General features: G+C 45.2%; 3 protein-coding genes and 1 long non-coding RNA gene across 12 annotated transcripts; 3 read left to right on the top strand and 1 right to left on the bottom strand.

Moving 5' to 3' along the window:
* Nucleotides 1-87: 87 nt before the first annotated feature.
* LOC118770459 (proton channel OTOP1-like) lies at nt 88-5,277 on the bottom strand. The gene is made up of 7 exons (XM_036518143.1): nt 5,030-5,277; nt 3,792-4,182; nt 2,933-3,069; nt 2,561-2,619; nt 2,305-2,435; nt 1,157-2,067; nt 88-733 (listed from the first exon to the last, which is right to left on the bottom strand). The coding sequence occupies exons 2-7, from the start codon at nt 4,168-4,170 to the stop codon at nt 563-565; spliced, it is 1,788 nt and encodes a 595-aa protein (XP_036374036.1). The 5' UTR covers nt 4,171-4,182; nt 5,030-5,277; the 3' UTR covers nt 88-562.
* A 170-nt stretch (nt 5,278-5,447) lies between these two features.
* LOC118770070 lies at nt 5,448-12,050 on the top strand. 7 transcript variants are annotated; one of them, XM_036517479.1, is made up of 4 exons: nt 5,448-5,483; nt 5,663-5,885; nt 10,130-10,377; nt 10,600-12,050. In XM_036517479.1, exons 2-4 carry the CDS (start codon nt 5,816-5,818, stop codon nt 11,164-11,166), a joined length of 885 nt encoding a protein of 294 aa, XP_036373372.1. In that variant the 5' UTR covers nt 5,448-5,483; nt 5,663-5,815; the 3' UTR covers nt 11,167-12,050. The 7 variants fall into 7 exon arrangements, with proteins under 7 accessions (XP_036373372.1, XP_036373373.1, XP_036373374.1 ...); XM_036517480.1 differs by lacking the exon at nt 5,448-5,483 and having other exon boundaries at nt 5,634-5,885; XM_036517481.1 differs by lacking the exons at nt 5,448-5,483; nt 5,663-5,885 and adding an exon at nt 6,352-7,261.
* A 106-nt stretch (nt 12,051-12,156) lies between these two features.
* On the top strand, nt 12,157-13,972 carry LOC118770598. The gene is made up of 3 exons (XR_005004560.1): nt 12,157-12,972; nt 13,090-13,209; nt 13,313-13,972. It is a non-coding gene; the product is annotated as an uncharacterized LOC118770598 (long non-coding RNA).
* A 54-nt stretch (nt 13,973-14,026) lies between these two features.
* LOC118770612 lies at nt 14,027-25,636 on the top strand. 3 transcript variants are annotated; one of them, XM_036518375.1, is made up of 3 exons: nt 14,027-18,980; nt 19,283-19,446; nt 25,488-25,636. In XM_036518375.1, the coding sequence occupies exon 1, from the start codon at nt 16,245-16,247 to the stop codon at nt 17,460-17,462; it is 1,218 nt and encodes a 405-aa protein (XP_036374268.1). In that variant the 5' UTR covers nt 14,027-16,244; the 3' UTR covers nt 17,463-18,980; nt 19,283-19,446; nt 25,488-25,636. The 3 variants fall into 3 exon arrangements, with proteins under 3 accessions (XP_036374268.1, XP_036374266.1, XP_036374267.1); XM_036518374.1 differs by having other exon boundaries at nt 14,703-14,712; nt 14,799-19,446; XM_036518373.1 differs by having other exon boundaries at nt 14,027-19,446.
* Nucleotides 25,637-26,968: the final 1,332 nt, after the last annotated feature.

Raw genomic sequence — 26,968 nt, 5'->3', positions numbered from 1 at the left:
TTTTCTGATGACATTTATTGGCCAGAGAATTAATTTAAGATACAAAAAAGAAAATCTAAACAGACAAATGGAAAATTGAATCCATGTATCACATTATAAATACTTTAGTGCTTCTGCCAGATCAAATTCAACACAAAGTATGTTGTATTACAACGTATATATGTATGGCTGCATCCAGGAACCACTCAGCTAACAAAAACAGGTATAAAACAAGAATATTTTAGGCTTTAGATTTAAAAATTCTCTAATGTACATTTAAAATATTAAAACACATAGAATTATTGGCACTGTTCTAATCCATCCAAGTAGCACCGTGCACACAGTACTTCATGTAGTCCTAGGCTTATGACCATGTGGAAAGCTTGCCAAAACTACCATATAAAAATCAATGTGATATTTCTAACATATTGTAGCACCATTAACTCACTGTAGTAACAGAACACAGTGAAAATTCAGAATTGGACCATTGACAAACCACTTCATTCTGGATGAATGATCTTCATTGTGACATCACCTGAGTGTACCCAAATAGGGCTTTGCAATCCTGGTCACGCCCCACTGTTCACACGTGCTTGAAGACTTCAAGGAGAGATGCAACAGCATGCATGCGGTAGAAGAGGTTCAGCGGCATGGCGAAGTTCAGCACCATGGTCCAAATGGTGAAGCCCAGTATCTCCTGCTCCAGTCCATTATCATACTGCGGCCGGCAGCCAAATGCTGGTAACAGCCATAGCTTTAAGAAATGGTAAAGAGCCAAAACAATATGAAATAAGACATTCCAAAGGTCCTGCATGACTAGAAGCTTGGCAAAATAAAAATGTGATTTTTTTTCTGGTATAAGAGAGTAAAAATTTTTAGGTTTTAAATAAGGCGGCACTGTAGAGTAAAATACTGTAATAGACCCTAAGTAGGCATGCATTTCCCTAATGGACCCCAAATATACATTCAGTTTGCTAAGTGAACGCCTTCACAGACTGGTAAAAGGAAGCCACACATACTCAGAATTAAAAAAATGAGGAAAAAGGCTTTGAAAAGCTAAGCAAATAAAAGCATGGGTTGCAACCTGAAGACATGTCAACAACATGCCTTAAAGATCGGGCAGTTCAAATGGAGAGGTGGTGATTTCAGTGACAAATTGCATGCAGAGGGACCTCACCGAGATGTTGCACAGGATCAAGAAAATGGTGATGTTCCTCAAGGCCTGCCTCTGCCTGCTCGGGGGCTCTGCCCCACCGGGGGTTACGGGGAAGGGAAGGACAGGATGCTTCAGGGGGCAGACGCACACCTGCTTGCTCTCCTCCCTGTCCCCATCCAGGGAGATGCACCCCCCATCCTGATTCTCATACGCTCTGTTGAAGACACCCTTGAAGGGCGTGGCCAGCGAGGCGGCCACAGAGAAGATCTCGGAGGGGTTGGTGGCAGGCTCTGCCCCTTCTCCGCAGTTGGCCTCATGCTTACGGTACAGTGACTCAATGATGAACAGGTTTTGGACAGACTTCTCCAGGATGAGGAGCAGGGAGTAGGCCAGGTTGGGCCAGCGGTACCTTGGGGAGGTCTCGGTGGCCCCCACGGCCACCACACTGCACCAGGACATGAGCCACGTGCCCACGGATGCACCAAAGAGCATCTCCTTGTCCAGCTGGCGCGAGGGGTTCTTAGAGTCATCGAGCGGCCGCCGGTCGACCCTGTAGATCAGCAAACCTACCACTCCAGCAATGGCCATGCATCCCAGCAGCACAATGCCATGGTAGTAGAACATGGAGATGGCGGAGTCTCTGGTGTCCTGTGAGTCTTCCATATGAACTGTGTAGACCGCCAGGACCCCAATGGTGCCAGCCAGGGCAACCAGGCCCAGGGCAGGCCCCAGTCCCAGGCCGTTCCCCCCGCCCACTGGCCTAGCCTTGTCGTGGTAGTGGTGGATGGTGCGGCCGATGTTCTTCCACATGACAAACAGCATGGCAGAGACGAAGATATGGTACTCAATGTTGAAGGGGTAGAGATAGTAGAGGCTTTTGGAGAACATGGAGCAGGCACTGGTGGTGCAATTGCAGTAGGGCTTGTGCTCCACTAGAAAGACAAAGCGCACATTTGGTGCATTACCCACTGCATTATGCTAAACTTGAGTTTTTCCATGAATTCTTTTTGTTTTTCAGGCATTACCTATACACCTGTGTGTTCCCCGAAACCGGAGAAGCATTTAAGGGTGAGAATTACTGGGACCTAACACAATCCTCTAATAAAATGAGCCTCTCAACCATTGTTATTTTCATTATGAGCACTATCTGCCTCGACTGTATGGCTTACCAATGGAGAGGTTTGCATAGCCAAGCTCAGACAGTCTCCTTTTATGGTCGTTCAGGAAGTGTTCAGACTCGGTCATTGCCCCATTGCACCAGAGAAACAGATTGGTGAAAACAGCATGAATCACTCCAAACCTGGGGAAAATTTCAATACAGGCACCGTTAGGAACTTCCATAAAGCCCAGTAAATGAACAGTAGGTAAATAAAATACATTTAGCAATCTGTTCCAGTCATTTTAAACAAATGTTTTTGGTTGTACCTTTCAAATGTTTCAAAAGATTTGATCACATCTTTGACATGATACCAAAGAAAGTGGACCTAAAACAAAAACAAATACATCACTAGAGGCAGACATATATGAATCTACATTTCCAAGTTAACTACACGACAACACTGAACACTACATTAAAATTGCCTGTGCTATCAAGTGGACATCAAACCTTAATTGTTAAGAGCATCACTGTCCCAATATTATTTCTGCAAAGCAGTCTATGCATTGACAGGTGACAGTCCAAGCAAAACTGAATTTAACAACAGGAGGGATATGGTGTTAATACTTAAAGCACATTATGACCAACCAACCCTAAATTGTTAAGGTTTGGACATTTTTTCCCCATAAAGATGTCCTTACTTGTGATACTGTGTGCAGAGCGTGGACGACGGGGTAGACGACCAGTGCAGCAGACATGCATTTTCTGTATCCCACGTAACGGCCAATACGAAAAGCATCCATAATCAACGAAAGCAGAGCCAGAACTGTTACACCAGCTACAAATGACAGTCAAAGTTATTTACATGGCTACGAACAAACATGCTAAAATGGTTTCGACATTGAAATCCTGTAGGGGAAAACAAACAGGGATTAAGTAGTAATTATACACCAAGTGGCAACAACCAAATAAATAATGTGCTTACAAGCAGAGGAGAGATGTCTGGGGAAAAAAAGACACGTGCCATTTACTTTGTATGTTTAGGGACTGAAACTGGGATAATTTTCAAAGTTCCTAGTTGAGTTCATTTGAGCTTGAAACGAATTTGATTTTTTTTTAATAGTCACGAATAATAGTAGATCAATGGTTCCCTCCAAGTATTGACTCATCTCTTCCAGGCGCTAAAGAAACAGGAAAAGTCCGTGTGGACTTCTGTTAAATCATGGTGCTTCGAGGTCTGCGTAGACTTATCCTACATCGCCATTTCAGAACAGAAATATATTTGGTCAGATCAACAGTAAAATGGGTTGTCTGATCTGCTATATTTTTCACCCACACCGTTACACTCCATTCATTTTACCAGCTGAAGGCACCTCATAGCATTCATATGGTTCTTTGCACATATGTTAAACGTTCTGTAAATTAATGGTACTGTAATATTCCACACTCATTAAACGTTTCACGCACGATGTTGTGACTGGTGGGCCCCATCGCTTTTCATATTTATATTTTGACCCCGTGAAAGTCAAGCAGCGAACAAAACTGCACTGGAATAAGTACCTCTTATCCAGCTCATCCCTGCGTGGGCATCCTTTTCCGATGTTTTTTTCTGTCTGTCCCTTTTTACGACGTACCACAGCATCCACAGCAACTGCACAAGCATGAGGGCAGTGACGAAAGACAGGAGGTGCTTTTCCTTAATCGAAGGGCCGTGGTGCGCGACCGCCAACATCAGCGCCACACCGACGAGGAACACATTGATTCCGTACTGGCCACTGAGGATCTCCGCGTTGTTCTTCGGATAGTTTCGCTTGGCCTTACACTCGGTGTATGTTGACTTGTCTTCCTCCGAATTGGTAGATGAGGAGCAATTATTGCAGTATTTGTTGAAGCACATTACATCAAAGCCACCGTGTTCAACGATGGCACTGAGATCCATTATATCTAAATCCTTGAGGGAGATAAAAAAAAAAAAAAAATGCTGTAAATACAGCCCCTTCAAGTGGGGTCAGAGGAATGCATATTTTCTGCCTACCAGAAGCGCAATTTACCTTCATAGTAGAATTAAAGTTAAGGAAATCTAAACCGTTGAGTTTTCTGGGTACTGTTAAAATTCCAAAACCCCAAAATTTAGACCAAGAGAATACTGCTATATTTAAAACATTCCATTTAGCAAAACGGTAATCCACTTTGTCGTTCCTCTGTAGAAAGAATGCCAGAAACGTTCAAAATAGCAAGACAAGAACCATCTCAGTGGGAACTCTTGGCCCTCAACGGGTTTATATTTGTATTCTCGGCATTTTCCCCTAACTATAAAATAGACTTCCCCAGTGTCAGTTACCCTAACGTAAGGAATAAGCCATTTAAAACATTGTGTTAAGACGGAAACATGCTTTATAATGAATAAATAGGTGTTAAAACCTGGAAGCCTTTTTCCTTGTGAGCCAGAGGTCAACTGTTTTTTTATTTGAAATAATTCGCCCCATTACTACTGATAGCAAGGTTTGGTATAACACGTAAATGCGAGACAATACTGGAGAGAAATAAAATTTCGTACTGTTTTCCGAGAACGTGTCGCAAAATGCTAGTAGACACGCAAGATATGAAACGCTGCTGTCCCAACAAGCAAACCTATGCGCAAATTGGGAAAAAAAAATGGGAAAAAGCGGGAGTCGCAATTACAATAGCTGCGTACAACAACTCAATTTGAAAATACAGGGCTCAAAGCTAAAAACTGAATATACGCAGTGAACCCGGGCAACCGAGGAAAAACAGCTGTTGGAAGAGCGTTATCTAACCTTTATCAGTTGTGTATCAGGAATCGCATAGGCGTGGATCAGTTAAGGTAGAGCCGTCCAACTTGGATGCATAGCAGAAAAAAATAAATTGAGCTACGCCAGACTATTCTACGGGCTTATTAAAACGTTCTAAAATCTTAAAACGTAACACTCGCGCTGCGAACCAAGACAAAAGAAGGGTAGAATAAATTGTACCGGATGCAGTTACGTTTATCTGCCAAAGACGATCGTTTAGACCGGCAGCCATTTTGCACACACCTGATTTATTAATTCTTTCAGTGTCGTTAGGCTCCCATTCTAGAAAAATATGGGGGCAAAGTTGTTAAATTTGCTATAGACATTAAAAAACAAGTGTTCAATTGATGTGCAGTAAAGTTTCTCTCGTATTATTTTTTTTGCGTTTTTAGTTCTCAGATGTGCTCAATAACGAACCACGTTGCGCTGCGTTTCAAAGGTACGCCGATGGGAAATGAAGTCTAAGATGGGGACAGTACAATACGAGAAAAATGCATAACGTAGCGTGAGATAGAGCTTTTAACTGGAATCTAAGAATTTGCACATGAACAAATGTTTTCTCCATGCATCTAAAACTAACATTACTGTATTTACTGGGCACTGTCTTGTATTTTATAGGCTACATATTGGGTATCCGTACTGTTGACGTCTCGATAGACAGAAGAACTACACAGTTGATCCAGATAGCAACGTCTGCGTGTCGTCTCTTCCACCTACAAATAGCCTACATGGCATGGTGTCAGAAGAATTTTGAATTGAAACAAACTATTGATGAAACATGTCACTACTGCAGCCACCCTCAACTCTGTGTCTACAAGGCAACCTGGCTCAAAAATGGAAGGTATGGTTACAGAAATTCGAATTGTACCTCACTGCTAGCGGTATTGCAGAGAAGTCGGAGACAGCACAATGTGCTACGTTTCTACATATCCTAAGCCATTTTAAGTATATAACACGTTTCAGTTAACGGATCGAGCTGTTGACAAAATTAATTCCTAAAAAGTAAATTCAAGGAATATTGTGAACAGAGAAGCAAGTCCCGGAAGAAACCATTGACTCGCATGTCACAGATCTTAAAAATAAAGCAAAAGACTGTGAATTCGGTAATTTAAGTAACTCATCAGGGACAGAATTGTATGCGGGATAAGAGACGACCATGTTCGTGCAAGAATGTTACATTTACATTTATTCATTTGGCAGACGCTTTTATCCAAAGCGACTTACATAGGTTACAGTTCTTTACAATGTTATCCATTTATACAGCTGGATATTTACTGAGGCAACTGTGGGTTAAGTACCTTGCCCAAGGGTACAGCAGCAGTGTCCCAGCGGAGATTGAACCGGCAACCTGCTACACTGCTGCCCAGACCTCACGTTAACAAAAGCAAGACACGTCGTGCTAATGAAATTACGTCCGATCAAATGCTAAATGAAGAAGTAGATGTCCACAAGATTGGCAGCGTCAGACACTCGAATAAAAGCGTCAGAGGCAAAACAGCTCAAAACGAACAAAAAGGAGATAAATTGCAACACAAGGCTACTAAAAAGTAGACAAATTGTTCCAGATGTGGTTAGCAACATGAACCAGAAAATGTCCAGCTTATGGCCAAACGTGTAAGACATGCAGCAAGAGAAACCATTTCGCCAAAATGTGTAAAACACAAGCCACCACGAAGAAAATGCATGCAGTGGAGAACAAAACGATCTCTTTGTTGGAACTAATCAAGTGCCAGCAAAACAGAAGTCAAGAAATGTGCACACGGTCGCCGCTGAAACACACATTGAAAGGGATAAATGGAGTGAAATCTTACAAATAAACAAGAATGCTGCATTCAGATGAGACACCGGTGCTGCATGTAATGTAATGTCCGCAAATGTGTTCAAGTCATTGGGAACTCGAAGAAAAATCCACCTGCCATTTAGTTACATATTCTAGCCACAAGATGTCGCCATTGGGACAAGTTCAGTTCACCTTCACACACAAAGGCCAAAAGCACAACATTCAATTCCAAGTTGTTGATAACAATGTTACCAACAATACTTGGGCGTACAACCTGTGAAAAATTGGACATGGTTAAAAGAATTTACGACTTAAAAACTGAAGATGACCTGCTGAGAGACTTAGATGACTTGTTCTCTGGTCTTGGATGTTTGCCAGTTCAACATCACATCGAAACAGACCTCAGTGTTCCACCAGTGAGACATCCACCCAGAAAGGTAGCTGTAGTGCTCAAAGACAAAACAGTTGAAGAATTACACAAAATGGAAAGTATGGGTATAATAGCAAGCAAACACAACCAGCAGACTGGGTAAACAGCATGGTCACAGTCGTGAGACCAAACAAGATATGAATGTGCATGGATCCACAGGACCTCAACAAAGCATTAAAACATGAACACTACCCTCTACTGACAGTAGAATAAGTGGTCTCTAGCATGCCAAATGTGAAAGTATTCTCTGTTCTTGACCCCAACCAAGGTATTGGCAAATAAAACTAGATGATGAAAGCTCAAAACCTTGCACATTTTACACCCCAGTCAGGAGGTACAGGTTTCTTCACCTACCTTTGGTGTGTCATCGGAAAGCAAAGTCTTATAGCATGCAGTCACACAGATGCTCGATGGTCTGGATGGTGTAGTCAATATCATAGATGACATCCTACTGTGGGGTAAGACAGTTTAAGAACATGACCACAGACTCAAAGTGCTGGAAAGAGCAAGAGAATGGAATCTGAAGTTAAGAATGAGTGCCAGATAAGAACGTCAAAAATAAAATATCTTGGACACATCATCTTAAAAGAAGATCTCAAGAGAAAAAGTGAGAGCACTCATACCAATGCCGCTGCTTGACAATAAACAACCTCTCATGAGATTCATGTGTATGGTTAAATACCTATCCAAGTTCATTCCAAATCTGTCAGAAGTCAGTGCTCCTCTTCAAAAGCTGCTAGAGGATGACATTCAATGGCATTGGGAGGAAGAACAGCAGAAAAGCTTCATAATGATAAACTGCTAACAAATGCACCAACACTCAAATTATATGATTTGTGATTTATGAAACCAGTGACACTTTCAGTAGATGCCAGCTCTGAAGGCATAGGAGCAGTCATTCTGCAAGATGGAAAGCCAGTAGCATATGGATCACATGCACTTACAGATGTTCAATGGAGTTACATGCAAATTGAGAAAGAATTACTTGCCATTGTCTATGGATGCAAAAAAAATGTTTGGTAAAGAAGTGGAAGTTGAAAGTGATCATATACCACTTGAGAGTATCTTCAGAAAGTCACTGCACAAAGCTCCACCCAGGTAACAGCAAATGCTTCTCAGGCTGCAAAGACACAGCCTAAGAGTAGCATACAAACCAGGTAAAGAGATGCATATTACAGACAATCTGTGGTGTTTCGCGAGCATAATCATTTATTCTAATTACACCATTGGTGTCAATTATTCTGTGAATTATTTGTTTTATTGTTAATCAGGGAAGATAAGGGGGAACAGGTTGAAAGTAATGATAGATTTAAAGGTAGTGTTCTGGCTTCCTCTGTTTCCAGCTCACCCACCACCACTGACAGACACACAAAACACTGATTTACCTGAGTCTCAGCCTCAAGGATATGTTACCAGGTCAGGTAGGCAAGTAAACATACCAGCAAGGTACAAGGACTGAACACACTGAACATACAAATACACACAGCACATACGTAGCCTACACATATGCTTTCATGTTCTAGGTTTTTGAGAAACTGTTTATGTAAAACACTGTTTAAACATTAATGAGCTCAATGTTGGTAAGATTGCTCATGACTAAAGCCAAAGTTTCTATGACTTAGAAAGTCTATTTTCAGTAAGGAATAGCTTTGAGATACTGTATTGTGTTGTGTTTGAAAGTAACAGTGTACCACATAACAGTGCCTAACAGTGTGCAAGTTAAAATTGAATATTGGGGTAAAAGTTAAAGAAGATAGATTCCTTTATTGTCATTGCACATAGTACAACGAAATTGAGTAGCAATCCTGACGGTGCATTCAGACATAACAAACGGTAATTAAAAATAGAAAAGAGTTCAAACTAAACTAACTTAAAAAATGCTAGATGTATAAATAAAATATAAAATGTATATATTTGCTGTAACTTACAAAACAATAAGATATAAAACAATAGGATATGATAACTTTTATCATATCAATATTTTTAAGAATCAGTCCTCACTGGTAATAAGTGGACTATGAGTTAATGTGCTTTGCTGACATCTGTTTTTTACAGGGTTGATACTGATACAAAACTGCAGTGGGTTTGGGAAGCAACTGTGTGTTTATTGTTTATTGGTGTACCTCACTGGTATATTATTAGCATTGATGCATTCTGAAATTCTTCAGAAAACTTGACAGAAAACTCCCACACTGAGTTGAGTTTATCACTGAACACTCAGGCACAGGCACTACAGGCACTCTTCTGTATGAGTTTGCTGGTGTGTACTGGTGTCAGATATGTTTTCCTCAAGCTCTTACTGCTTTGGAAGCATCTGAGGGCCTCTAGTAGGCCTGTGATGGACACTGTTTGAGTTTGGAACAGCCTTTGTAAGTGGGGTGTGCCAATATGTGCTGCTAGGACACTGATTGCTCCAGACTGGACAGCATTCCTCTCCAGGGCACCCTGCTGGAAGGGAATGAGAGGTAATGACTCCAGATGAATTGTTTACTGAGATCTGAGCTGGACAAATGTATCCCAACCTTCCATAGCCCACTGGTAAGAGATGCTCTTGAAACAAGACAGTCAGCACACAGTAAATCCAGAAGGCAGATTTCATCACTGCCTACGCTGAGACCAACTCCCTTCAGTTCCTGGCTCTCACTGAGACCTGGATTTCTCCTACCAACACTGTTACCCCTGTCTTATTCCTACTCTTTCACATACACACCACAGTCTTCAGGCAGAGGAGGGGGCACAGGCCTGCTAGTATCTCCAACTTGGAGATATTGCCTTGTATCCCTCCAGAGCCTCTCTATCACCTCTTTCAAATTCCATGCAATAACTGTCTCTCATCCCGTTAAACTCACCATTGTTTTTCTATATCACCCCCCAGGTCCAATCGGTCTCTTCATCGATGAACTCGACATGCTCTTGAGCTCCCTCCCGGACACCCCGCTGATTCTACTGGGCGACTTCAACATCCAACCTGAGAGCACCTTAACGGCTAGCATGCTCTCACTCCTGCCCTCTTTCTCCCTCACCCTCTCCCCGTCTTCTGCAACCCACAAAGCCGGCAACCAGCTCGACCTTGTGCTCACAAAGAACTGCGCTACATCCCACTTCATGGTGACTCCCCTCCATGTATCTGATCACTACTTTGTATCTTTCTCTCTCTCTCTCTTCCTACCACCCTCAACTCCTCTCATATCCCCACTACCACCTTCAGGAGGAACCTCCACTCCCTTTCACACTCCACATTCACCTCCACTGTTCTCTCCACCCTCGCTCCCCTCCCCTACTTCTCAAACATGCCTGCTAATGCTGCCATAACTGTTTTTAACACATGTCTGTCTCAATCTCTAGATGTCCTCTGTCCCCTTATCTCAAGTCATCACGGCCGTCGCCCTCCTCCCCATGGTTGACCGAATCCTTAGCTCCGATAGAGCTGCGCTGTGGGCCGCTGAGAGGAAGTGGAGGAAATCCAGATCCTCTGACGATCTAGCGTCCTACCACTCCCTGCTGACAGCATTTACGGCTGCAACAACAACAGCTAAGTCCTCATTTTTCCAAAACAAAATCAACAGTAACATCACTAACCCCCGCAATCTCCTCTCTACCTTTTGCACTCTCATCTCCCCTCCTCCTCCCCCTCCCCTTCTCTTCTTTCTGCAGACGACTTTAAAGTTCACTTTGAGAGGAAGGTGTCCAGCATCCGGGACTCCTTCACTCCTCCAGCTACCTCAACCACCAGAAAGGCATCCAGTCACCACCTGTCCTCCTTCTCTACACTCAGCAACTCAGAAGTTCTTCAAGTCATCACAACCCACCATGCTACAACCTGCCCTGTCAACCCCATTCCTTCCACCCTTCTCCAGTCTGTATCCGGTGAGATCGCCCCATATCTCTCTTCCATCATCAACTCATCTCTAACTACTGGCCTTGTTCCCACAGGTCTTAAAAATGTTCTGGTTACCCCCCTGCTAAAAAAACCTACCGCTGACCCATCTGACATGAACAATTACTGTCCAGTATCCCTCCTGCCAAGCAAGTAACACACACACACACACACACACATAAGGAAACCACCTCCTTGCAAATTATCAAACTACTATAAACAGTTAAGTGTATCAACTAAAGTGCACACACAAACATGCACACACAAACACTCAAAGAGTATTAAACAGTCCAGTCAAAACTTAACTAATTGAAACTCAATACTTACACTTTACAACTAACACCGCACCCAGGCCATTGCTCACATCTCATGATATCTTTCAAAGCAACCAATGTGCAAAGGGATCTGGCATTTACAAAAGATCATTTCTGAATGCCAGCTGATCCAGTGGCATTTTTCTGCCGCGCCTCGACCTCCTGTATAGAAGCCATGCGTTCTGCATAGCTACATCAGGCATGAACATGAAGAATGGGGTCCACCACTTTTTTGAATGGATGTTGATCCTGTAGTAGCTAGTTCTGATCCATTCTGTCAACACTGCCCATGTTCTTGTTATAGTAATTGACAATGTGCAGCTGGTCAATTGCCACTTTCTTGCCTTCAGCTCAGGAGTATCTCATGGCTTTCCCCAATTTCCCCAAGGGGATGAATAAAGTATCTATCTATCTATCTATCTATCTCTATCTATGGGGTTGTTAGGTTGACGATTGGGAGCCAATATGACAACACTGTTGTCATGCCATTGTGTCACTACCTTGCTGGTAGGGGAGTAGTGGTTATATGTAGCCCTTGGTGACTTAAGCCGTTTTCACATATGAGCTCTGGACAAAGTGCGGAGAATCAGGTCCGCAACTTGTCCGGAATTGCCCTTTCACACATGTAGCACACAACAGGAGACGCGTTCACACCTACAGGAAATACTCCAGTTTGGTTTAGGTGAGGGGCAGCGCCTGGGTAGAGCATGGAGGAGGCAGGACATGACGCAAAAAGTACGCTGCAAAAATCGCAGTGTTTTGTTTAAAGCACAGCAACGACAGCGTACGAGGCTACCGACTCATCCGTAATGATGACTGTTTTTGCGTTTATATTAATGCTACGTGTATTTGCATGAATCCGCAATATCAACAAAAGAGTGGAAAGCAATACAGGCAGGCAGGGAAGAGTACGAAGCAGCTACACTCCGTGCACGCAGATCCCACCGGAGAAAGAAAGCTGCATTGTTTTGGATCTGTGTCCAGCAGCAGCGTGAGAAGGCCATATGGAAGCGCGAGAGACCGAGCAGGGAAATATTCTGGGCAGATGTTTTGCGGAACTTTGACGATGTGCAGTGGAGACATCATTTTCGCATGTCCCGGCGTACATTCAAGTATGTGTTACGTCTGGTGAAACCCGCCCTAACATGACAGATTACACGATGGCGAAAACTACTTGAACCGCATCGGAGACTGGCCATTGTACTTTGGTGGTATGCCACACCGAGCAAGTTTAGAACAATAAGCTGTCTCTTCGGTGTAGGACTGTCCACTGTATGTAGCCTAGTCTGCAAAGTTACATCTGCTCTAAAGAACAACCTGCTCAAGCGTTTCATTTGCCTGCCGAAAGGGGAGCGACTTCAGAAGACCCTAGATGGATTTGCAGAGCGAGGTTATCCTGTGTGCAGGAGCCATCGACAGAAGCCACATTCCCGTTATTGCTCCGAGGGATGATCCAGCTTCTTATTCTTCTTATCGGAAAGGATGGTATTTCATTGTACTGGAAGGGGTTGTCGCACACAATTTCTGGTAAGAAGTATTATTATTTATATAATACATATTAAACATTAGCTCTGTTATAATTGTAGCTAAATATTAACTTCTGGAATGTGGTATGTTTTGCTCATGGTCGTTTCTTATATTCAGCTTCACAGATATATACGATACGTGGGGGGGCCTGGTCGAACACATAATGCAAGAGTGCTTTGCAACTCTCCTATCTTTAAGATAGCTGAAGAGCAAGATGGTTACTTGTTTCCCCGTGAGGTACGTACCACATGTGTGTGTGTTTTTCTCCACCAGCACCTCAATATAGTAGGTAACAATCTAACATGGAACAAACCTATCTGTATTATATTGTTCTGCACAGAAATCCATGACTGTGGACAGTGTGGAGGTGCCCATCCATCTCATTTGAGACGCAGCTTACCCTCTGAAGAAGTGGCTAATGAAAGGGTTCACCCATCACCATCACCTGACTCCCAAACAGAACACCTTCAACTACCGTTTAAGCTCTGCTCGAATGGTGGTTGAAAATGCATTTGGACGTTTGAAGGGCCGTTGGAGGTGCCTTGCCAAGCGCAATGATGTGGATATCTCCATAATGCCTGACATTGTTACTGCCTGAATGGAACATTGATGCTGCTACTGACCTCCCACAAGAGCCTGACACAGAGGTCTTTCATGCACCTCAGACAGCTAGCGCACAACAGATACGAGAGGCTATGATGAGCATTCTTTAAAAAAAAAAAAAGCTGATTTTTAGATAAAGTTCCTTCAACTTGCACTATTTGCTGTTGTTGACTCTTTTCTATTGAATGGTGTCCTAGCTCAGTGTCTCTCAATCCTTGTTCATTTGAATCAAGTGTGTTGGAGCAGGGAAACATGCAGGGCAGGGGGTCCCCAGGACCAGGGTTGAGAAACACTATAGCTTACATGTGTCATTTTGCAATATATGTATGTACACACATGACTCATACACACCAACTACTGATTAGTCACAATAACAGTATTTATTTTTGCTCTAAATACAAAAATGAAATATGCTTAGAAGAATATACAATATAACAATATACCTGGAAAACTATACAGTAATATGAATAAAATAAAAGAATAAAATCACACAAACAGTAAAACTACTGTAACAAAGCCTGTATGGAGGGAGGCAAACATTGTCATTCAGAGGTCAGTGAAAGTAGGGCCCTGCCCCTGGTCCTGGGGGTAAGATGGGTCTTGACCCCAGGAATTGTGTGCTGAGTGAGTGTAGTGAGGGTATTGAGGGTAGTGAGGGTAGTGAGGGTGCGTGGCAGGCATCCGCTAGACCATTTGTCGGAGTAAATTGGTCATATCCTGAAGAATGGCCGTCTCCACTCATGCTTCTCTCCGTATCCGCTCCTCATGCTCGCGCTGCTCCAACAACCGAAGTCGTTCTCGCTCGTTGAAGGCCTTGTCCATATCACTGAACATGTCCCTCATCTCTGCAAAAAGCCTTTCCAAACGTGTCTGGTTCCTCCTCCTTTTTTAGGTGGAGAAAGACACAACGACTCTAACAATAAAAACAAGAACGACATTAGTTTAACAGAAGTTACAGCTAGCATTGTTAGCCATTACTTCTGCTGTGCTCTGTATCATGCAAGTGTGACCGGCAGAGTTGCCCTTAATTAGCCATGGTTCCCGTTTCTGTATATATATGGCCGCTCCGTCAGGTACAGCAGTTCGAGTCCCTTAGTTCACTGCTTTCCGGTGTGTAACGCTATTAATGCTGAAAAGGTATGTGCTCCCTGTTTGATTTTCAATTGCCATTAGATCATTGCTGTGCTCACGCATGGGTTTAAAATTTAATTGTTTGGTAACAGGTATTTGTGGTTCTACCAACGCGTCCTGTGGTGTGTGTATGTGCTTCACTGAAGGTATTTGCGTTTTATTCAATCTGTTGCACCCGTACCTTTGTTAAAATCCATGTTGCAAACAATCGATCATGTATTTTAAATATGCGTGTGTGTAACGGCAATGTTTTAATTTAGGTCTGTGCTGGAGACGCCGAGTAGGCAGCAGTTTCGCTCACGTTAACCGGAAGGCACGTAGAGGTAAAATTTAAACTAGGGGCTGCCTCTTCCCGTGTGTGCAGCTCGCGGCAATCGGGGACAATGTATGTTGTGTACTTGGTACTGCTATGCGAACGCTAAACCATGACGAATATTGTTTTGTTACCTTTTTAGGAAGATTTGCCACTGCTGCTTTGCCTCCTGTAATTTTAGTTAGCTTTTGCCGTGCGAGGTGTTTAGACAAGTGGCCTGAGTTGGTGTGTTTGGCCACTTGTTTGTGCGTGATTTTTATCGGCAGACGGATTTTAGGCGTACTGGCTGCCCCAGTGTTTTCTATTTTATTGCTTTTTAACTATTTGTGTTCAACATTTTTATTAACTTTGTATTTAGCCCTTAACCAACTGGTTGGGGCTCTAATCGTCCCCCCTTTTTTCCCCTTCCCGTTCTATAGTTATCGGGGAGTGTAACTGCTGGTCTGCAGGGTGGGTCGCTGGACCTGGGTCCCCTCCTTCATGCACTGCATGCAGTGTCGTAGTGGTAAAGTGCACTTCACTATTTGCTGTGGTCACTATTTGCTGTGCGTGTGTATATGTGTGTGTGTGTGTTAGCAGGCACCAGGAACAAGGGCACGCGTGGTGTGTCCGTCTCTCCCCTTCCCAGAAAAGGTAACCTCCTCGGCGATCAGCCTACTCATCCCCACATTTTTTTAATAGTTGGTCTCTGGTGGCAGCCATTACCCTGTCCTCTGGCAGCATTGTTTGCCCTTATTACCCTCCCACCTGTTTAAGAGGTTGTAGCAATAAGGGCAGGTTTATGTTTTTTTTTCATTTATTTGTTCAATAAACTTTTGTATTTAACTGAAATTCCACGTCTCTGTCTTTCTGCTAGCTTACCTGCATGCGAGAACCCTCTAGTCTCCGTACTATATCTTAGGAATCTAAGTTGTAAGCATTTCTGGGGGTGAGAGTCCCCAGGTGGCGTAGTCGAGTACCCTAGAGCCAAGACCTTTGTCTGATCTCCCACCACCTGGTCACAATTTGGCGCAGTCGGCAGGATAGTGAACAGAGACGTATATTTCAGTCTTTTTATTTTGTTTGTTTGGACTTTTATGTTAACATATTGTTAAAAGGCAATAAGCTGTGTAATATATTAGAGACAAAGCAGCAGTTGGCACGTCGGGGGACCTGACGACTCACTGGGGTGACGGCGACAAACTCCTGCTTCCTTCAAGAGTAACTGAACCCTTCTGTTTTAGTCATGGAGGACGAGCTGCGGGAATTGAGGGAGCTGGTGCGCCAGCTTCAGGCTGACAAAGAACATTTGTTGCAGGAACGAGCATCAGCTCAGGCACCAGCCGCAGTGGCCCCAATGCCAGGGTCCTCCAGTTATCATGCTCCTAGCTCTTCTAACCCGGTCACTTCCTCTGAGCGATTGCTGTATCTCCCCAGGGAGAGGAAGTGTCCAGTGTTCAGGGGAAGGGCGGGTATTGGTATCGATGAATGGATAGAGAAGGTGCATGCTAGCATTAGGGCAGGACATTTGGGACCGCTTGATCAAGCCTATTTCATTTTTAACCACTTAGATGGGGAGGCTAAGGATGAAATCAGGTATAGGAGTAGGGCAGAGAGGGAAGATCCACAGAGGATTTTATCTATTCTGAAGGAACTCTATGGCTGTTCAAATTCCTATGTTGCCCTTAAAGAGAGCTTTTTCTCACGGAAGCAACTAGATGGAGAGTCATTGCAAGAATATTCTCATGCCCTTTTCTCTGCAGTGCCTCTTTCTGATGTTCAGTTTGTAGAACATGTCCTTGATCCAGGTCTCCGCAGGGAATTGAAGCGGTTGGTCCGCCAGACTCCAGGGCTGTCCATGTTGGAGGTGCGAGCCATCCGGTGGGAGCAGGAGGGTAGGCCCAGTGACTACGCTAGAGGTAGAAGTTATTCTGTTCCCTCCCTCTGTGCCGTGCAGTGTTCTAGGGTTCAGCAGAATAGTCACCCTCCCTCTGTTAATCCTGCTGCTTCTGAAATGGCAGAGTTGAGAGCTATGTTGCTGAAGCAGCAGGAACAGATCAATCAGCTGACCACCAGTTTAACCTCCTTACAGGTACCTGCACACTATCCTAGGCCCGGTCGTCCTAATTCGGTTATCTGTAGGCGATGCCAGAGACGTAGTCATTATGCCAGAGAGTGTGACAATGAACGGGTTGCTCCTGCTCGTAATCGTGTCCCCTCTCCCCAGGGCCAGACTAACTACCTCTGCTTCTCAGCTGGCGGGAAACTAGCTCCCTCCAATGTGCAGAGCCACACATTAGAAGGGGACATGACGGGCTCCCATGATCAGAGGCCGATAAGCAATACTGTGTCGTCCATTGTTGGATCGTGCCCCAAAGTAGCTGTCAGGGTAGGGGGAGTAGTAGTGAATTGTTTGTTAGATACAGGGTCTATGGTGTCCACTATGGTGGAGAGTTTCTTTTAGCTGCATTTCCAGGATAATCTCCAGTCTTGCCATTGGTTGCAGCTTCGTGCTGCAAATGGTTTGGAAATACCTTACACTGGCTACATAGAGTTGACTGTTGAGGTACTTGGTAAGGTAATTCCTCAACGTGGCTGGTTGGTTGTTAAAGATAAAGGTCAGTCTTCCCAACCTGAAGTTCCTGGAGTTTTAGGAATGAATGTCATCCGGGAATGTTACGCTGAGCTATTTGGTCAGCATGGCCCTGCCCTATTTGATCTCCCACCGGTGGTCCATACCTCACCTCTGTGGCAGCAAGCTTTGCAGCATTGCCACCAAGCCCAGCTCCGACCTCATGGGGGTAGAGCAGGGGTTGCTAGAGTTAGGGGCAGGAGGCCTATCCATATTCCCGGAGGTACTGTCAAGCTGGTAGCTGCAACTTGTTCCCCTCAGTTTTGTGGAGCCCCTGGTGTTGTCCTGGTGGAACCGACTGGCAATTCCCTACCTGATGGCCTCCTTGTTTCACCTGCCCTAGTCAGTGTAGATCGAGGTACAGCCTACATTCCTGTTGTTAATGTAGGCTTCACGCGTGTTACGCTCTACCCCCGCAGTCCAATAGGGTTGTTGGTCCAAGCCAATATCGTAAGCCTCCCTACCGGGATTACGGAGGTTGTTCAGGGCACTGACACTGTTACTGCTACCATTAATACCCAAACGGGACAGGTTAGCTCGACGAGGGAGCAGATTCAGGCCATTGACCTATCCGTGCTTGCAGAGTCAGAGCAGGAAAAGGTGAGGTCACTGCTGTTCAAGCATGAGTCTGTGTTTTCTGCATTTGAGGGTGACCTTGGTTGTACCAACCTGATTTCGCATGACATTCCCCTGCTTGATGATAAGCCCGTTAGGCAGAGGTACAGGCGTATTCCCCCTTCTGATTATGAGGCGGTGAAGGCCCACTTACGTTAGCTGTTGGATAGCTAGGTTATTCGGGACAGTAGTAGCCCCTATGCCTCTCCCATTGTCCTGGTGAGAAAGAAGGATGGAAGCCTTCGCATGTGCGTTGACTATCGTCAGCTCAATAGCAAAACTCGGAAGGATGCTTTTCCCCTCCCTCACATCGAGGAATCCTTGGATGCATTGTCCGGGGCCCAGTGGTTCTCCACGCTGGATTTGGCTAGTGGCTACAACCAGGTGCCGGTAACTGAGCGAGACCGCCCAAAGACCGCCTTTTGCACGCCCTTCGAGCTCTTTGAGTTTAATAGAATGCCCTTTGGGCTGTGCAATGCTCCCAGCACTTTTCAGCGGTTGATGGAGAGGATGTTTGGGGCCCAGCACGGTCAGTCGCTCTTGCTCTATCTGGATGACATCATTGTGTTTTCTTCCAATGTAGATGATCATGTGAGCCGTCTGGACCTGGTGTTGAGCCGCCTTCAGCAGGAAGGCTTGAAGGCAAAACTGGAGAAATGTTGCTTCTTCAGGAAAGAGGTCCAGTATTTGGGGCACCTCATCTCCCGTGAGGGCGTTTCCACGGATCCAGGCAAGGTATCTGCTGTTGCAAACTGGCCCCACCCTACCAATGTCTCAGAATTGAGGTCCTTTCTGGGTTTTGCTAGTTACTATAGACGGTTTGTGGAGGGCTTTTCCAAACTAGCAGCCCCGTTGCATCGTCTGGTAGCTGAGCTGGCGGGGACCAAGACGCGGAAAGGTCGAGGGCCACTGTTGGAAGGCGCCTGGACTGACCCCTGCGAGAGGAGTTTTCAGGAGTTGAAGGCAAGGTTGGTTAGTGCACCCACTCTGGCCTTTGCTAACTTTTGCTAACTTTCCCTCTCCCTTTCATCCTCGAGGTTGATGCCAGCCATAATGGCCTAGGAGCGGTGCTGTCAAGAACAGGATGGCAAGGTTCGACCAATTGCCTACGCCAGCCGCAGTCTTAGCCCATCAGAGAAGAACTACGGCTCCATGAAGCTGGAGTTTCTGGGGATGAAATGGGCAAAGACGGAGAAATTTCGTGAGTATCTTTGGGGCCAGCACTGTATTGTCTGGACAGACAACAATCCCTTGAGCCATTTGGACACTGCTAAATTGGGCGCTACTGAGCAGCGATGGGTAGCTGAGCTGTCTGCTTACAATTACACCATTCGGTACCGTTCGGGTCGCTCTAACAAAAATGCAGACTCTCTGTCCAGACAGCGCCTCACTGAACCCACAAATGCGGTAGGGCCCGCTGTGGCAGGAACCGCCATACCAGTGCCCGTGCGACAGGCTGCCAATAAGGATCAGGGCCCCCAGGTGACTCAAGCCACCATCTCTGTCTTTCCCTCCCGTACCACCGCCGACATGAAGATGCTCCAAGAGGCGGATCCCACTATCCTTGCCTTTCTCCCGTTCTGGCATGAACAGAAACTGCCCAGCTCGGCAGCAAGGGAGGCATTGCCTGGGCAAACCAGGGCATTGCTAAGGCAGTGGGACAAGATTGTTGAAGTACATGGCCTGCTATATCGCCGGATCCTCCGACCTGATGGTGGTGAAGAGGTCCACCAACTCCTTTTGCTTAAAGGGGGAGGTGCTGCAGCAGCTGCATAATGACCACGGCCACCAGGGTATTGAACGGACCACAGAGTTGGTACGGCAGGGGTGCTACTGGCCTGAGATGGGGGAAGATATCAAACAGTGGTGTCAGCGCTGTGAGCGGTGCATACTTGCAAAAGCCTCCCAGCCCAAACTCCATGCGCCTATGGGTTACCTGCTGGCCTCCTGTCCGAACCAGATATTGGTGGATTTCACCTTCTTGGAGCCCTCCAGGGATGGTAAGGAGCAAGTCCTAATTATGACGGACGTGTTTTCTAAATTCACCCAGGCCGTGCCTACTCGGGACCAGAGGGCCTCAACGGTAGCCAATGTGCTCGTCCGGGAGTGGTTTTTCAGGTATGGTGTTCCTGCCCGCCTCCACTCAGACCAAGGGCGATGTTTTGAGAGCTCCGTTATCCTCCAGCTCTGCGATCTGTATGGCATCCAGAAGACCCGGACAACACCCCACCATCCGCAAGGCAATGGCCAATGCGAGCGGTTCAACCGCACCATGCATGATCTGCTGCGCACGCAAGTAGCTAGGCTACACGAATAAATACGGGCAATAAAGGGCAAATATAATCTTACCTGTACTTAAAACCGAATCGTTCATCGACACATCAGTAGATTCCTCTGGAGTCTGCTCTTCCATGTTGCTGTTTGGTGTCTTGGGGAAACCCGGGGTAGATGGCGTCTCGGGGCAACTCGAGGTAGACAGCGTCTCCGAGCTTGTTGAGGTGGAGGCCGGCTCCATGCTACTGGGCAAAGCCACAAGGTTTGTCAAGTGACACGAACCCCATATAGCCTCGCACAAACCAATGTAGCATGTTTTGCGGCCGTTTCCACTACGGCCGTTGTGGTCAACGACCTGATGGTACTTCTTTTTCAGTGGCTTTAGTTTTCTGATCACCTGTGCCTTGGCTCGGTTTACACCGCGGTCATGTAGCTGGTTTGTAATTTGGTCATACACAACCGAGTCTCTTGCCGTTCCTTGCATTCGTTTGACGTCTTCAGCGTCGGCCCTTACCGACAGAAGACGACCGAATCTCGTCGTCTCTCCAGTTAGACATCTTTGTTGTCATCTTTGTGAAAAATGCTTTGTGTAAATGACCCTTCTTCTTCACTGCCGGAGGTTTTGTATTCTTCTGGTTTCGTGCCAGTTGCATGACAGAAACGTCATCAACACGCCCACTCGCTCGTGGTGGATTCTCCAGAACGTTGCCTGCTCTGTTCACACCAGGGTTATTATCGTATACTAAAACTAAGATGAAAAGTAATGGTTTTTAGACATTTTCGTAAACTGAAATAAAATAATTTACCCGAAGAATATGTAAAACTAAAACTTAAAGAAACTAATAATGATTGCTAAAAAACTAATAAAAATAAAATAAGAAAAGACAAAAAATAATTGTCGTTATTGTTTCAAGACGGCGGAGGTCGTATCCATTCAAGGCGGCAGGTGTCACACTCAGGGGCGGTTTGTTCCTTAGGGCGATCGGGAGACGCACCACCAAAGGGGGAAAGGGAGGAAATTTTTCACATCACACATCCTACCACAGCTGTGCCGATCTCTGCTAGTCATGCTAGCTGTGACTGTTCTAGACAGTTTGTCCTGCCTCTGAATATCATAGTCCAATCAGCGTCAAGTTGTGTTCCGTCGAGTACCGCCCCTTTCCAGCGATTTCAGGTTGAAAATCGCACAGATCGCTTTGATAGACTCTCATGTTAAGGCAATTTTTTCGAACTGCAGGCGTTGCAATGCAACTGTATGGGTTCTGGGTGGGCTTGTACTAATGTGCTTTCGTCATACAGAACCTGGTGTAGGGATCACTGGGGCAGCCAGCGATCTTGTCACATTCAAGGTCAACATGGCTAATGTTACCTCAACTCAGAGCAACTCGATTGTGGCATTAAAAAATACTGTTCAGTCGTCGTAGTAAGCAGGATAAATTGGCAACTAAAGAATTAGGACCACCCAGACCAAATTTAAAACACATTCCAAACACATTTCTACAAGGGGGGGGGGGGGGTAATCGTATAACTGGGGATTTTCGCGGAGCTGGTATGAGCGGAAAACGTGGCTAGCAGGCTGCGAAGTAGGTAACGTTTTGTTCAGCTACCCCTGCTCAATGTGACTATGTCAAGTTAGCTAGCTGTTAATTTACCCATTGAACAGGTCACCGCTTAGCCATCATCACAACAATTGCCCCCTCCCCCCGAGAGATTTGACAGAAGCCGCCACTGGTCACACTCCCAAAATTCTGTGTAGTCTGAAACAAATGTATTGCATATGTTAGTTAAGTTTAGTCTTGAAATTTTGATATCTTCAATGATAAGCAGATTATTTTTCATGCTGCACTAATCTTAGACAAATTTTCTCCTTAACTAAAATTACTAAAACTAAAACTGAAACTATAATAAACTAAAACGAAATAGAAATGAGTGCATGAAATAAAAACTAAACTGAAACTAATGAAAACACTGGTGAAACTAACTAAAACTAAACGGAAATTCAGACTGAATACAAACATATTATCAAAATAAAAAACGAATTTGAAAATGAAAAACTATTATAACCTTGCTTCACACATGGGCTCACTCCGACATGAGGTGGACTTTTTACTAGGGAGCTGGCAGAAAGAAGTCCATCACATGTCCAGTACGACTTATTCAGACATTTGCACACATGCAGCTCCTCCGGCTAAGGGCCGGATATGTTCCGACTTTCAGTGCATGTGTGAAAGGGGCTTTACTCATATTTTTGAGTGGTTGTAGAGGGCAGTTTTGGATCCTGTTGGCTCTCAGAATCCCAGTAGCACCTACTCCACAAGGATCTATGCTTGGGCTAGGCTTCTCATCACTCCAAGAGTGGGCAAAACTACTAAAGGCGGTATAGCCTTTTCCTATCGAGCCCCTCTCCTGTGGAACAGCTTACCTACCGAGGTTCGGGGCGCAGACTCTCTCTCCTCCTATAAGTCTAGGCTCAGAACATATCTATACAGTAAATCCTTTAGCTGAGGGACATGGCCTGGTGCTGGCATGGATCATAGAGTCTCTGGTGGACTAAGTGGTCATTGCTGTCATGACATGGACTGTGCCGTGAACTGGTGTTGACTGCCTTAGGGCCGCCTTCATGACTATGCCAGTTCCTTGCCTCCCGTCCCCTAGTTATGCTGCCATAATTTTAGTCCGCCGGGGTTTTTTTTCCTTGTTGCACACTGGCACCTTTTTTCCCTGCCCCTCCTCTCCTGCCTCTCTGCTGTACATTCATGTCATTCTTACCATCCACTAATCATTGTTCTCTATTTGTTTCCTGTCCCTGCTCTGGGCTCCTGCCTGGAGCTGTAGTCCAAGCATCACACCCCGATCTCCAGTCCTGCAACCCCGCTGCCCTGCCTATCAAGCTAACTGTGTGCCAAGAACCGGACATTCTCTAGGATACATTTTATAATTACTGTTATTTACTACTGTCTATGAAAACTCAAATGTATTAAAGTACTTTTTAGTACAAATTTAGTACAAAGTGAAATTGTACAAAGTAAATTGTACAATTTCAAGTATTCTATGTAATTCTATCTTCCCACTGCCGGCCAGAAGCAGATGGGCTCCCCCTCTGAGCCGGGTTCTGCTCAAGGTTTCTTCCTGTAAATTAGGGAGTTTTTCCTTGCCACTGTTACCTTAGGCTTGCTCTCAGGGGGGTCGCAGGCCTGGGAAAAATGTAAAGCTGCTTTGTGACAACTTGTGTTGTAAAAAACGCTACACAAATAAAATTGGATTGAAAGTGAATTGAATATTCCCTGTTCACCAAGCACCTGCAGGAGTGGAATTGAGGTGAAAGGGTTGTCAAATGTCACCTGGTATGGCTCATTTGTTTGTAGTGAGCAAACTATGTCCATGACCACTGCATCCCCAAGACCAGGCCCAGGCTTCTTGTCAGCCATTCCTGCATATGGCTGACACTGCACCAGGTAGCTGTGTGGTGTGTTGAGGCACCACATTTTGTATCCAAATCAGATGGGCTTGCCCTTCATGAATTGCTTGGAAGAGTGTCTCCCATAGTATGGTATCATAGCTTCATCTACACAGCGGTGTTGCTGCCTTGGGAAAGCTTTGATGAACTTCTTGTTCATTAATTCAACCAGGGGCCTAACTTTTCCAAGTTTATCTCCTAGGGGGAGCTTAGTGTTGTCGGTGAGATGGAGATATCGTAGAATCTCATCAAAGTGTCTCCTTGTCAGCAACTGACAGACCAAGGGGTTGTTAACATCCTCACTCTCCTCCCACATCATCCGTTTTCATGGTACTGTACTGTAGCCACTGATAAGGAGCATGGTGATAAATGTTCACATTTCTAAAGGGGACACACAGTGGTTACGTCTACCTTTGAATGAGGCATACAATTGGCTTTGATCACAAAGGAATTGTATAACCTCATCGTCAAAAAAAAGCCTCCCAGCCTACACCATTCAGCCTTGTGTGAATAAATCCATTTATACTTAATTGATTTGGATGATTGTCTCTTTCCTAATAGAATAGACTGATATCATGAGAAAATCATGATAAATGTTCACTTGTCTCAAGTGAAAAATATAAGAAATTTACAAAAAAATGTAACCCCTTGTGACCAAAGACTTAAAAAAGTACAAAAAGAAAAAAGCTCTAGCATAAAACCTAGAATAAGCTGAATGAAATAAATGCCACATTACCGCTCAGAACAACTCGAATAATAAAAATATGTGGTATATGTGTGCTTACTTCTGGTATTTTTGGTTGAAAATTTACTGTAAAATCAATTTTGTCATTTTTTGGCAATTTCAGAAAACTTGAACTTTGAATAACAAAAGAAGTATGAAAGATGAGAGTTATCACAATTTTCAAATTTCGGATGCATAGCAATGTGGACAGACTACATGGACACCAAATTTCATCAAATTTGAATGAATTGAAAAAAATCTGTATTCATTTTTCCTATTGTACTTTTTATAGTCTCTGAGCTTAAATGGGTTTAACCAACTGTTTCCCTTTCTCTGCAAGCACAACCTCCTGGATCTCCACCAGTCCAGGTTCAGACCCGGGCACTCAACTGAAACAGCACTCCTAGCAGTGGCAGAGGCACTCCATACAGCTAGAGCCTCTGACCTGTCCTCGGTCCTAATCCTCCTTGACCTCTCCACTGTGTTTGATATCATCAATCACCAGCTGCTCATCGCCAAGCTCTCGGAGATTGGTATCTCTGGGACCGCCCTTTCTTGGTTCAGGTCCTACCTGAACGGTAGATCTTCCCAGGTCTACTGGAAAGGCTTCATCACCACATCCACTCCCCTCACTACAGGTGTCCCCCAGGGCTCTGTATTGGGACCCCTCTTCTTCTCCATCTACACCAACTCACTTGGTTCAGTCATTAACTCACATGGTTTCTCCAATCACTGCTATGCTGATGACACTCAACTAATCTTTTCTTTTCCTCCCTCCACCCCCCAGGTCAACGAAAAGATCTCTGCATGCCTGGCTGACATCTCCAGATGAATGGCCTCCAACCACCTCAAGCTTGACCTGGACAAGACCGATCTGCTGTTCATCCCGGCCAAGCCCTCTCCTCTTCAAGAGCTCTCAGTTACTGTCGACGGCACCACAATAACTTCCTCCACTTCTGTGAAGAGCCTGGGTGTCACCCTGACACCCTTTTTTGTCCACCTACTCCACCCAGCTGCTTGTCCAGGCCACTGTGCTCTCCCGCCTGCAGCGCCCTCCTTGCAGGCCTCCCAGCCTACACCATTCAGCCATTGCAGCTCATCCAAAACGCAGTTGCTAGGCTGATCTACAATCTCCCAAAGTTCTCCTACGTCACCCCCTTACTGAGATCCCTCCACTGACTCCCGATCGCAGCCAGGATCCACTTCAAAACCTTGACTCTCACCTTTTCTGCTGCAAAAAAGACTGCCCCGACCTACCTCCAGGACCTCATCCTACCCTACGCACCTACTCGACAACTTCACTCTGCTACATCCGGACGCCTTGCTCCTCCCACCAAGAGAACGAAAGGCCCACGCTCCTCACAGCGTCGCTTTTTCATCATCGCCCCCCAGTGGTGGAATGAACTCTCCATCCCCCTGAGAACAACTCCTTTACTCCAACCCTTCAGACGTGGGCTGGAGACACACCTCTTCAGACTCTACCTGGACTGACACCCTTGCCATTTTGACCTTGTAAATCTAAGATTCTTGGCTTGTACTTGTAGATCTATCTCTTACCTTGTATTTGTAGCACGTTTTTGCCTAGGTAGTATAGCAGTACTTTATTGTCCCAGTGACTGTATTCGATATATGTAACCTTAGATTAGTTCTGGCTCGCTACACCGACCTTGTGCTCAGCTTCAGCACTATCTGCATTGTATGAACTGTACACATCTTGCCCTTGTGCCTGTTTGCACTTTTGCATGGGGGGGATGTTTGGGAGGCCAGAGCACAGCTGGGGAGGCCTGCGGAGATTAAACACGGGGAAACAGTGCCAGAACATTCCGGGCAGTGTGTGCCCCAGGCAGTGAGAGTGATGGTACACTGCACACAAGTCCACCTGCTGAACCCCAACATGGAAGAAATGGCACTACCAAACTTCTGAATCAAAGATGTGGAGCTGACACTTCAGCACCAGTGATTGGCACCAATACATTAAATTTACACTTAGCTACTTAGGCAACACTCTTATCCAAAGTGACTTACTTAGGTTATAATTCTTACATTATCCATTTATACAGCTGGATATTTACTGAGACAGTTCTGGGTTACGTTCTTTGCCTGAACCAGCAAAGCTTTGGGTTAGGAGCTCGGCTCCTTACCACTTTACCATACTGCTGCCTGTTTGTATACTCACTATGAAGGCACAAGCCTGCTTATCCTAGCTGAGGACTCATCTGTTTAGACTGTACCTGGAAATGTAGCATCACTCGTCAACTCCCTCAGCTT

The sequence above is a fragment of the Megalops cyprinoides genome, chromosome 23, assembly GCF_013368585.1.
Source record: "Megalops cyprinoides isolate fMegCyp1 chromosome 23, fMegCyp1.pri, whole genome shotgun sequence".
NCBI lineage: Eukaryota > Metazoa > Chordata > Actinopteri > Elopiformes > Megalopidae > Megalops > Megalops cyprinoides.
This window is presented reverse-complemented; position numbering and strand designations above follow the sequence as displayed.

Coding starts and splice junctions, on each gene's coding strand:
- LOC118770612 (XM_036518375.1), top strand. CDS start 16,245: ATGGAGGACGAGCTGCGGGAATTGAGGGAGCTGGTGCGCCAGCTTCAG.
- LOC118770070 (XM_036517476.1), top strand. CDS start 8,256: ATGCAAAAAAAATGTTTGGTAAAGAAGTGGAAGTTGAAAGTGATCATA. Junction 8,353..10,129: donor CTGCACAAAGCTCCACCCAG/GTAACAGCAAAT, acceptor ATCACCCCCCAG/GTCCAATCGGTCTCTTCATC. Junction 10,378..10,599: donor TCATGGTGACTCCCCTCCAT/GTATCTGATCAC, acceptor CTCAATCTCTAG/ATGTCCTCTGTCCCCTTATC.
- LOC118770459 (XM_036518143.1), bottom strand. CDS start 4,170: ATGGATCTCAGTGCCATCGTTGAACACGGTGGCTTTGATGTAATGTGC. Junction 2,620..2,932: donor CTCTGCACACAGTATCACAA/GTAAGGACATCT, acceptor TTTTTGTTTTAG/GTCCACTTTCTTTGGTATCA. Junction 734..1,156: donor TGATCCTGTGCAACATCTCG/GTGAGGTCCCTC, acceptor CATTTCTTAAAG/CTATGGCTGTTACCAGCATT.